General features: G+C 37.2%; 1 protein-coding gene across 1 annotated transcript; it reads right to left on the reverse strand.

The window, feature by feature from the left end:
- Positions 1 to 6,987: 6,987 nt before the first annotated feature.
- Positions 6,988 to 12,558, reverse strand: LOC147821443 (zinc finger protein 124-like). Its single transcript, XM_087200295.1, has 4 exons — positions 12,477 to 12,558; positions 11,454 to 11,580; positions 11,197 to 11,260; positions 6,988 to 9,506 (listed from the first exon to the last, which is right to left on the reverse strand). The coding sequence occupies exons 2-4, from the start codon at positions 11,572 to 11,574 to the stop codon at positions 9,332 to 9,334; spliced, it is 360 nt and encodes a 119-aa protein (XP_087056421.1). The 5' UTR covers positions 11,575 to 11,580; positions 12,477 to 12,558; the 3' UTR covers positions 6,988 to 9,331.
- Positions 12,559 to 12,819: the final 261 nt, after the last annotated feature.

Raw genomic sequence — 12,819 nt, forward strand, 5'->3', positions numbered from 1 at the left:
CACAACTATTCCATGGCTTTGCTGGAACTATCAACCTAAAATGTGTGTTTTCATGGCCTTGAATTTAAAGGACAAGTCAAGTTCATAGTAACACTACAGTCATCTCTATGTGGCCTCCAAAAGACATTTACTCAGTTACATACACTTTTTATATTTCAAAAAATGATTATAAAGATTATATAAATTGTGTTTATCACTTTTCCACTCATTCTCTCAGAGCAAGGACATGTCACATGGGCCCTTAGATCATGAGCTATGATCCCTTACTTCTATAACAGGCTCTTACTTCTATAACAGATGAGCCCCTAAACATCCAGCTGTCTCTGTAAAACCTATGTAAATAAAATGAACTACACATCAAGTGAAAAAGACTTAAGACTCAATGGACCAGATATGCCCCCCAAGGTGCTAACTGATGGTGGGATGTGTTTGGTTCCTGGAGCTCATGGCTCCCCTGGCTATTACTGCTCTTGGGACCCCTCAGTATTATCTGTCTGATCCTCTGCTTTGCACCATGCTTGTTTTGCTGTTTTCAAAGTTTCTTACAGGAATGCATGAGGGCATTTACCAACAAGACACTTACAGAGCTCATCATGGTGGGGTACCAGCCACTGCAGCAGAAGGAAAAAGCCCCTACCTACTGCTGCCCCCATCAGATCCAGGTTTAGCCCCAACCTTTGCCCATTTGTCAGCTTGAAGCAGCTCCAGAAGAAACCTTTGCCCAACAACCATAAAACAAGAGACTGGAATGATAGGCTTCCCTCCAATTTAGGGTGGCTGCTGTATATAATAGCTACCTTCTTTCCAACACACCCCAACTCACACCAAAAGAGTAAGCTAATACTTGCTCTCCTCCAAGCAACTAGTGATGTCACAGGCTCCTCCAGTCCCTAGCCATTACCTCACTCAACCCCACCTCAGCTCCTACAAGCCCCTATAAAAGGCACTTGCTGTCCTGGCCATATTGCTTTTGTCTCTCCTTTGTTCAGAGACAGCCGAGTAGATCTGTTGCCCTAATAAAAACTTGTTGTGGCCTGGTCTAGTCTTGGTTTTTGGCCTTTTACCTGACAGCTTCAATATTTTCATAAGAAATGAGGATAAAGATTGCTGTGGTGACTCTAGTAGAAACTAAATGAGGGCAAGATGCCATGGAAATGTGAAAGAAGGGATGTGAAATGCACTAGGATTATGGAAGAGGTGGCATTTTCCCTAAAATGTTTGAACTACATAGTTTACCAGTAATGATGGTTTGGCATTGATGACAGTGGCTATAGTTTGAAGCAAAGGCATATGGGCATCATGAGCATGGAGAGTTGACATCCTTAAAATTTGTCTGTGTGTAAACTATGAAGGGTCTGAGAGAATTAGTATTCTTGTGCCTGTAAAAGCCTAGTAAAAGGTTTTGCCACATGTAAGCTGAACCCAGATTGTAGGGGTGAAGGGCTATACCTCAATTCCCCCAAGGTTCAGGAAGGTCTCTAATGCCCTGCTATATTTTTTTTGGAGGAAACATAACATACCCCATGTATATTCTCTCAAATCAGCAGAAATGTGAAAAGAGCTTACAAGAGTTGCAAATTGTTGGTTAACAAAAATGACTGCCTCTGTCAGCTCATCCCTTGATGGTTCTGTCACACAGAGGCTACACAACATCAAAGGCTTTGGTCAGAAGTGAAACGCAGATGGGCAAGAGGGTAGATCCTAGAGTATACAAACATGCCAATTTCTTCTCCTGCATATAAGGCCAAATTAATTATTTGGTTATGGTGGAGAATGTATATATAATTATCAAAATCAAGGCACTGTTTGTTTTCCTGGCCTTCTTTTTTTGGGGCTCCTGGGGATCAAACTCAAGACCTTGCACTTGCGAGACAGGTGGCAGAACCACTGAGCTAAATCTCTAGCCCCCAGCCTTCTTTATTTGTAGGAAAGCACACTTAACGTTAAGCTAAATAAAGAAATTTTCTTTGGCTCAAAGATAGCACACCTGGCCTTGTATCACTAATGTAAGAATCTAGTTTCTTGGACACTTAAGATTCCAAAGAGGATTCTAATATCCACTAACATCTCAGAGTATTTACCTGGGAATACTTACTCTAAAATAGAAAAAACTGAGGCTCGGACACAAGAAGGAATCAAGCTGAGGTATCCTAGCTTAAAAGCAGTCATTTCCATCACCTAGACACCACCTCTGACTGGGCAGACTTTTGTGATCATTTTCCGTATTTCCTATGTATCAGTCTCCTTAACTGGGGGCATTAGAATGACTCTGGAGACTGTTTTGCCCATTTGGAAAGTAACATTTTTGCTATCCCTCTATTTTCTTTCACTGAGCTAAATCCCCAGCCCTCTATCCCTCAATTTTTAATCCATTAAACCTTCAGTATATGAAGATATCAAGGCATTTGTATGTAGGCCAAGTAGCATGTTGGATATTTTTGGTCAGTGAAGCCATTTACCACTACTGTGTTCTCATTTCCTATCACATTTTCTACAGCAATCAAACATTCAGGCTTCAAGCCTGACTAGCCAGGGAGCATTCACAGGAGGCAGAGATGAGCCAGAACCTCTCCTTTATGTTGTAATATTCCAATTCAACCAGCAGATGGGGACATACCAAGGCATCTCATGATCGGGTCCATATTAACATGAGTACATCGTGGACATGATGAGATTAAGTCAGAAAAGATTCTCCTTTGCAGAATAAATGGAGACTGAGCAAAAGACCAGATAACAGAACAATTAATGAGTTATTGGGGGTCCCGAAGGGAAAGGGACTTATTTAGAAAAGAAAGACACAAAACAGCGAGGCCCAGGGTTTCAGAGCTACAAGCAACAAAGACCAAGATCTTCATTTGTTCCTCTTTTTGTATCTTACACAGGGAGCTGACACATGTCACTAGTCATGTACTTTCAGTGCAGAACAGGCTACCTTATCCATAAAAAATGTTAAAGCATTACAGAGATTACACAAATGGAAAGAGTAGATTGTGCTCCCACAATCACGCTATTGCAAGGCATCTATCTAAATAAACATTTTCAAGAAGACATTCTTTCCTTATCTACAAGGAGCAGGGAGCACCTAGGATACAGTGAGTGCACATCTGGGAGATCATTTTTAATCTCTTGTCAACCAGCCTTCCCAGAAACTCCATGAATATACCCAGACATCACCTAGCATTCTCCTGCACTGAGACAATTCCATCAATGAGCCATGGCACATGGGCCAGAGAAAAGACAAAATAGGGGCAGAAGAGAGTAGAATTACACTCAAATCCTTCAGTGAACAGAGTGAGGAATACATTAAGGTGCATAGAATTGACTCCACCCATTTTCTTTCCAATTATGCTCTCCATGATATTGCCCTTATTCTTCTACAAAGAGTACTTACATCTATAAGGGCTTTATAAAGATGCCCTAGTAATCAAAACATATAGGTCTGGTGTGTGCCTTAAAATATATATAATCAAAGCATATATTGCATTGCATTCACTTCCCACTTAGATGCACATCAATCTGTTAAATGCTCTGTAGAGTCACTCACTACATAAATCCTTTCAATATTGCAAGGCTATATTGGTTCTTTTCACTGAACCTTGTTATTATTGTTTTGAATGTTGGATATGTTTGTGTGAAATAATGAGAAACATTTATTTTAAGTTAATGAAAGGAAGGCACACCAAAATATTGGGTCCCACTGGATCACAGTTTGAAGGAATAAAGCAATAAATGTACACTGACCACCACTGAGGTTTCAGTCTCTACTAACGTGGAAATTCAAGGTTGATTGTGGACATCCTTGTTCTGTGGATTTCCAACTGGCTCAAGTCTTAGATTTCAAATCATTAACCCATTGTGCAATTTAGTATGTTCTCTAAAATTCCTATATTGCAAACTGAATATCTAATGATGATAGTTCAGCCATGGGTCCAGTAAAATGTGATGAGCATACAAGTGCTTTTTCCTGATGAGTAGAATGATGTTATCAATATGAGAATGGCTTATATTAGCATCAGCACAGCTTTCCTCTGCATTTTGCTTCACATTGACCTTCAGCAATGTATGACATAGAACTTCACTACATTTTTGTCCCATGCTCTTGGAACTTCCAATCTGAACATGTACATAAAAGATATTTAGATTATTTTTAATTACTTATGTGAGACACTGGATATTTGAACAGATAATATGTAAAAGCACCCGTATTCTTGATTGGAATAAGAAAATCATTATTCCCATTCCAGAAGGTTAAGAAAGCAGAATCTTGGGAGACAAAACTTGAGAGCATGTTGAAGCTGAGTGCACAAAAGCCTTTTGGGGCAGGGAATAACATATTAAAGAATTGTCTCCTAGATGTCATAGACAGACCACTATAGGGATCAAATACTCTATTGCAATATGCACATACATTTTTATTGCTCTACAGTAACCCAAGCTATGAGAACTTGAGACATTTAAAAATTTCTCTAGCTTCAGGTCCTTCATCAGGAAAACCAGTCAATCAGAACTGCACTTCAAAAGAAACTTTCAAAGATTCAAACTATAATGCAGGGGCAAAGACCTGCATATTAGACACACTCACTTTCTAAATGACAGGGCATTGAATGAAGATTTGAAAGTTTCACATGCTTGCTAAAGAAATAATTCTCCACACATATTACATACTACACATATTATAAACTAAGTCTGAAAGGTGCAAAAAGTTCATAGATGTGCAATGTGCCCCTTAAAAATCTAATGCGATGTTCTCATTTTAAAAGGGGAAGAAGCCAATGAAGACATTACTACATTAAACTGTGAGGTGGTAGGGGAAGGTGGAAAGTGACAAGTAGAGTTACATTACTCAGAGAGTGTAGAACTCATTGGTGGAGAAGTTAATGAAGTGGGTTTGATAGAAGTCAGGTATTTGAGCTAAGTCACGAGATGTGACCATGCCGAAACACCTGTCCTTTTTGAATGAGAGTGGCAAGTAGGGAAATGAACTGCATTTGGAAATATATTGCACTGGCCCGATTTTGTGAAATTGAAACTTGCCGTTACACTGTAGATCCTGTGCGGATCCTTAATGACCTAAGAAACTGCATCTTCAACATTCCTTTTCTGTTCTCTGTAGAAATTTTGTCAATGCTTGTAAGAACTTAATCTTCTCAGCAGGAAGCAGCAGGCACTGATAACATGGGAAATTATTTTATGAGCCTGGCAAAAATCCCTTTCTTTCATTTACTTTTAATATCTAATTTGAGGATCTCAAAATAAATGGTGATCAAGCTTGTCTTTCCTTCAGGAATACTTTGTGACTAATTCATTTCATGACATCTATAATTGCATTCTCTCTTCTAAATTTTAATTGAAAAAAGATTGCTTAAATTTCTGTCCTCAAAATACTTCTGAGTGTGTAGCACTGTTTTTATCACCATATAAACTTCTAGGGGACACATGAAGCCTCATGTAATCCACTACATTGCTCAACACAAAATGGGACCTCATATAATGGTTTCTGTGTTCTGAATGTCTAGGTACCCCAAAATACATGTTTCAGAACCTAATTCCCAAGCTGATGCTATGAGGAAGTGGGGTCTCTGGAATTTATTTATGTAATGAGTCAATAATGACATATACATGTAAAAGACAGGCCAAAGACATCTTGTACACATGCGTGCCTTGTGAGAACTCAGCTAGAAGTCTCCATATGTAAACAATGTCTCATTAGATATTTAAGTTGCCAGTGCTTTGATGTTGGATTTTCTAGGCTTCACAACTGTGAGAAATAATTACTTCATAAAGTCTACAACCCTGTGGTATTTTGGTTTGGTCTGCTGCAATGCACGAAGACAAGGTTTATAAATACATTTCGGTGAAGTGTATAGCATAGCAACAGCCATGGTAGGATCTAGATAGCAAAAAAATACATGTTTCCATTTGCTGGTGCAACTTGATAGATGCACATGTCCTGGTTCATGTGAATACCTATTTCCTCTCCCTCACAAAATCACATAATCACTGCCATGGGTAACCAATGGAAGTATATGCAATGGATTGTTGTTTACATTAGTATCAATACATTTCATTGGGGCCTATGGCAATAAATGTTTATGCGGAATTCAAAACTAAAGAAACCTGCAAAAGAAAGGCTGGTTCCCAGAGACCCAAAGACATCTTTATGCTTTTTCAATACATCTTCTGATAAATCTAGGAAACAGAAAAAAGAACAAAATGTCTCTAAATATTTAAGTATTAAGCTTTTTAATTAATATGTTTGAAATACGTGTTCCCATTCACCTTAGGGAGTATGATATGTATTTAACATTTTGATTCTTATGGTTTCTCTTCTTCTCCTTACCCATCACCCTCCCTCTGGCTCCAGATCCCCTTTCCCAATTGCATCATCATATTACCAATATTATTGTCATTATTTAGTTCATGTTTGTGAACTGCAGAGATTGTATTCATTGTGGGTAGTTGGTATATAACATCAAATATTTTTACACCCCCTTCTTCCCTTCCTTGGCCTCCTGATCCCCTCCCATCTGCCAAAAAGCTCTCTGTGTCTGTATACATCCATTAACAGATGAATGAAGAAAATACGGTATCTATACATAATGGTATACTACTTGGCTACAAAGAAGGACAAATTCAAGACATTTGTAGGAAAATGGATGCACCTTGAGTACATGTTAATTGTCAAGCTTGTTAAATCAGACAAACAAGATTAAGTGCTTTTAAAATGTAGAAAGTTTCTTGAATACATATATAACAACTTTCTGTCAAAATGGGATGAAATGAATGTGTGATAATGTCAACTGTTTCCAAATTATATCCTCCAAGCATAAATTTCACTTAAATACTGAAAACTTTCAGTGTAACAAAACCTTACAACCTTTGGGTCAACTAATACTGAATATTTTCAGAAATAAATATGGTACAAACTAAATTATATCTTTAAAAATTGAAGAAAGGAGAGATTCTGTAGACACATCATGAAACCACTCATGTTATTTTTGCTAAATTTAATTGTATTCTTTAAACAAAAAATACAATAATTTATTGAAAGTATAGAGTGCAATTTGTTACTATTTATATTGAGAAATTAGCACATTCTTCCTTGATAGTATTTGCATCACCTAACACAATCACCTTTTGGGCATATGGAGAAAACACTAAAAACTTTTATCAAATTTTAATTCTATGTGACACTGTATCAATCACTTTAGTCACTATGGGGTTTATGCCATTTGTACTCTACAACATGAACATTATGTTTCTCATTAACATCTCTCAACTTCCCCACACCCACACATGGCAACTATCACCAAATTTTCTGATTCTTTAATGTTGTCAATTTTCGACGCTAAAAACAAATATGATCAAGCTTTAATCTGTCTATGCCTGGCATATTCCACATAATGACCTCTAGGTTAAACTACATTATCACAAATGAAAGATTTTCTTTCTTTTAAAACTGAACAAAGTTTCATTGTATGAATAAGCTTCATTTTACCCATACAACTAAGATAATGGTTTGCATGAAACATGTCCCTTAAAGGCCATGTACTAAAGACTTGGATGCAAAGTGCTTTGTTATTCTGAATTTAACATTATTATGCACTTTCCAACCTCATCACTGCATTAATTCATAGACATATTGGAGGAAAACTATCTCAGCATGTGTGCTTTGAAACAGTGTATCTCATTTTTCACACACCTCTCTGTCTCTGTCGCTGATTCTTAGCTTTCTCATAATCAGGATTTATGCTAAATCTCATTTTGAGTTCCTGCATGTTTTCTGATGTTATAAAAATCATAAAAAGCTTTCAAACATTATTTACAGAGGCTTTCTCTTTTCATGTTTTTCAAGGTAAGTGGAAAAATGGAAGTATTTCCCAGATTCATTGCACACATGTGGCTTCCCTCTTATGTGAATTCATTCATGAATTCAAATGCACTGAGGAAAATAAAACAGTTCCAACATTGTTCACATACATTCAGATTCTCTGTTCTATGAAGTCTTTCAGGTATGTAATAATACCCGTGTACTGAAATTTTTTTATATTGCATACAAAGAAAGTGCTTCTCTGCACTGTCCTTTGATGTCAGTGCAAGTCACTTTATATATTCAAAGTTAATTTCCTCTCTTAATTTTTAAATATCTATGATGATAACTAGAGTAATGGAAAGGCTTTTCCATATTGATTACATACACAGTTTCTACACTGTGATTCCTTTTGTGCCTTTGACAATTCCTGTGTGTGCTGAAAGCTTTTCCACACTGCTTACATAGATAGATAGGGCTTCTCCCCAGTGTGAGTCCTTTCATGTATTTGACAAGAACTCTGTTTGCAGAAAGCTTTCCCATACTGGTTACATATATAGGGTTTCTCCCCAGTGTGAGTCCTTTCATGTTTTTGACATTCACTGTGTGTGCTGAAAGCTTTCCCACATTGGTTACATACAAAGGGTTTTGCTGTTGTGTGGATGTTTTCATGTATTTGACAAGAACTGTGTGTGGTGAAAGCTTTCCCATATTGCTTACATATATAGGGCTTACCCTGTGTGGTTCTTTTGTGTATCTGACAAGAACCATGTGTGGTGAAAACTTTCCCACATTGCTTATATTCATAGGGCTTCTCCCCAGTGTGGGTCCATTCATGTGTTTGACAATTACTGTGTGTCTTGAAAGCTTTCCCACAGTGTTTACATACATAGGGTTTCTCCCCAGTGTGGGTCTTTTCATGTCTTTGACAAGAATCATGTGTGGTGAAAGCTTTCCCACATTGCTTATATATATATTTTCTCCATAGTGTGAGTATTTTCATGTATTAGACAACTGTGTGGTAAAATCTTTCCCACATTGCTTACATTCATAGGGTTTCTCCTCAGTGTGGGTCCTTTCGTGTATTTGACAATGACTCTTTGTTCTGAAAGCTTTCCCACATTGCTTGCATACAGAGGATTTCTCCCCAGTGTAAGTGTGTTCATGTGTTTGACAATGACTCTGCACTGAAAGCTTTCCCGCATTGCTTACATACATAGTTTTCCCCCCGTGGGAGTTCCTTCATGATTACCAAATGAAGTGTTATTATTTAAGGATTTCCAACTGTGGTTACATACATAGGATTTTCTTCCAGTGTGAGCTCCGTCATGTTTCTGAATATCATGGTGAGAATTCAAACCTTTCCTCCTTTGTATACAAGTAGTCACCTTACTGTGATGTCTTTCCTGGATTTGAACATAGTTGGGTGTAGTGATGGGTCTCACATTTTGCTTATATATAAAAGATTGTTCTTCAGCATTACTTCCTTTAGTGCACGCACAGCAGCATTTTCCTCATTGCTCATATCCATAGGTTTTTTTCTTCAGCATTGGTTTTGGCATGTTTTTGCAAAGACTGAAAGTCAGTTGATGTTTTCCTATGTCTGGTACACTTACAGAGCTTCTGTTCAAATCTATGAAGTGCATATGATTTGAGTCCAGTGTTTTGTTGACAGAATATATCTACTTCTGCACTTCTGTCAAAGAAAAAACCCAACCAGTCACATTTAAAAGTGTCTTTATATTAATGGTTGACCAGAAAGAGTTCTGATTTTATATCTCCTAATGATACTTGATCATGAACTTACTGTACATTCTGGACGATGGCTTGGAAACAGCTTTTACCAAAATGGTATTCATTTGTGAGTTTGGAATTGATATGTTTGCAATACATAACGGTAACTTTCATTGTGAACAATTGATACATATGATACATATATTATTTTTCACACCTATTTGCCCCATGACTCTACCCCTCTCCATTTTGCTGAGCTTCTTCACCCTCTCCAAAATGTCTGCCTCTCTCTCTTTTTATCATCTCTCCTTTGTTTTACTTCTTAATTCATAGTTTGCATTTCTCATATAAAATATAACATGTCATGTTGAGCTTTCTGTGCTTATCTTATTCAATGTAATATGGATTCCAGATCCATACATTTTTTGGCAAATGACATCATTTCATTCTCCTTTATGGCTGCATACCATTCCTTCATATTTACACACCACATTATTTTCCATGCTGGACACTGACCCCAGGGTTTTAGCACTGTGCTACATTCTCAGAGTTATTTATCTTTTATTTTGAAACTGAGCCTCATCAGTCATTAAGTGCCTAGCCTGAGCATGAATGTGCCTCAGCTTCCCAGAATGTTCCATCCTGCCCAGGCCATCTCATTTTCCATTTTTACTCATATGTGAATGGGCATCTAGGCTGTTTCCTGAGCTTCATGTTTGTAAGTTTTACTGTGACAAACGTGGATATGCATGCATCCACTTGATATGACTACTTTAACTTTGTGGGGAATACACCCAGTAGAAGTATAGCTGGGTAAAATGTAAATTTCACCTTTACTTTTTTTGAGAAACCTCTATACACTTTTCCACAGATGTTATACCACTATGACATTCCCTCTAACATTATGAGAAGTGCCTTCTAATACTGGAGTCAGAACATAAATAGTCTAAATGCTTTTCAGGATTGGTTGAAACAGCTATTAACAAAACAGGGGTATTCATTTGTACTTTGAATAGTTTCTCAAGGTTACCAACTTTGCAAGTACTGACTATGTATACCACATTTAAAACATATAGCATTGCTCCGATAATTTGATAACAAAGCAGTCTTTTAAGATATATGTTTATGTAATTATATTTCCTCTTCTTGGCTCTCAAAATTTGTGTATAAAATTTCATATACAACTTGAATCAATGCATACATACAATTTCATGTAAGAGTTTTATAATCTTGAGCATGAAAAATAATGTCTATTAGTATGCACGAGATGCCACTTGTGGCATAAGATCGATAGTCCCTACATTTCAAATATTGACATATTTCAAATATACAATTGTCAAATTCTAGATACTAAACATGTATTCATCTCTGGAGAAATTTTGTGTGATTAAAGAAATTTGAATGTGGCCTCATTTTGTTTGTTTTCTTGAGTCTCCCTACATTGTTCAGGCCAGTCTCAAACTCACTATGTAGCACAGGCTGTCCTCAAACTCCTACCAATCCTCCTGCCTCAGTTGCCTAAGTGCTGGGATTACAGGCACATGTCACCATGTCTGGCTTTCTGTAGTTTTTTGAACATGGTCTCATTTGTGTAGTTTGCTTGGTTTTAATATTTCTGACCTTTGAGGAATATTCTTGTTAGTGCATATTACCTTAGAGTTTTCCTGAAGTTTTGGTACTCATCTTCAATTTGCTGCTGGTTTTCCCAGTTTCTTCCTAAAGTGTAGAAAAAGAAATGTAATGATGAGTTACTACATTACATACAAATTATTATCTTCCAATTAGATTCATGGTACAATGTGACCACGCCTGGAAGATTTATCAAATATACTTCCATATTCCAGTAAAGTAAACGGCACTGAAGAGCAATAACCTATGCTCCTGGATTGCATAAATCTATCTTCCTTACCTATAGCAGTCACATTCGTAAAGTTTTCCCACATCACATCTCTGTGGAGCTTCTTCTGGGATGGATCCAGGAAAGCCCACTCCTCCATGGTGAAGTCCACAGCCACATCCTTAAAGGTCATTGCCTCCTAAATCAGCAGAAATATATTCCCAGGAAGAAGAGTGAGACTCATAACATGAAATATCTCAGATCTACTCATAAAAAGCTGAAATGAGGCTGAGTCCCACAAATGTTTACTTCACTTTTTGGTCATCAAACCCTTATTCTTCATCCACATGCACTTGCCACACAGGAATTTTGATTCTAGGTGGGAATTCACTGCTAAAGAAAGAGCAGAATAGGAAGACTGGTTCTCCTGCTGGTTGGCCCCAGTTTTATTTCTACACTGTCTGTAAAGCATGGTTCATGGAGAGAGTCTACTAGGTCAAACATGGGGTAAAAAGAACTGGGGTAGATGAATAACTAATGACTTGCTGTAACAACATAGAAAATACATCTTTGCTCAAATTATTTAGGAAATAGACCTCTTCTGTGTCTGATTATATTTAGCCAGCATTGTGAAACTTAAAACTGGTTTTGTAAAAAAGTTGTAATTAAACACAAAGTAATATTCATGAATGGCAATTTATAATGCTAATGAAAAGTACTACAGTAGTTGCACCAGTCTGCATTCCCACCAACAATGGAGAAGGGTTCCTTTCTCCCCACAACCCTGCCAGCATTTGTTATTGGTTGATTTCTTGAGAGCAGCCATTCTTTGTGAGGTGAGGTGGAATCTCAGTGTTGTTTTCATCTACATCTCTCTAATGACCAGTGATGTTGAACATTTTTTCATGTATTTATTTGCTGGTTTTATTTCTTTTTCTGAGAAATGTCTGTTCATTTTCGATGCCCATTTTTGAATTCAGTCTTTGAATTTGGGGGCCTGATTTTTTCAGTTCTTTAAATATAGTTGACAGGTCCCATTTGACCCAGCTATTCCCTGACTGGGAATCTTCCCCCAAAGAATTAAAAGAAACATACCACAGCGATACATGTGCACCTATGTTTATAGCAGCGCAGTTTGCAATAGCTAAAGCTTGGAAACAGCCCAAGTGCCCATCGACTGGAAACTGGATAAAGAAAATTTGGGGTTTTTTATAAAATGGAGTACTACTCAGTGAAAAAGAATGAGAAACTAGAGACATTTTTAGCTAAATGGATGCATATTGAGGCCATACTCTTAAGTGAAATAAATAGGACACACATGTGTAAATACTGAATAGTTTCTCTAGTGTGAGAAATTGAAAGTGTAAATAAGGAGGAAAATGATTAAAATGAATAATTGATAATTTTAAATAGGAAAAGGTGAATGGGTTTGGGGGTA

This window comes from Heterocephalus glaber, unplaced genomic scaffold (genome assembly GCF_053883595.1).
Source record: "Heterocephalus glaber isolate CG9 unplaced genomic scaffold, H.glaber_assembly_v1.0 deba00001737, whole genome shotgun sequence".
Taxonomy (NCBI): domain Eukaryota; kingdom Metazoa; phylum Chordata; class Mammalia; order Rodentia; family Bathyergidae; genus Heterocephalus; species Heterocephalus glaber.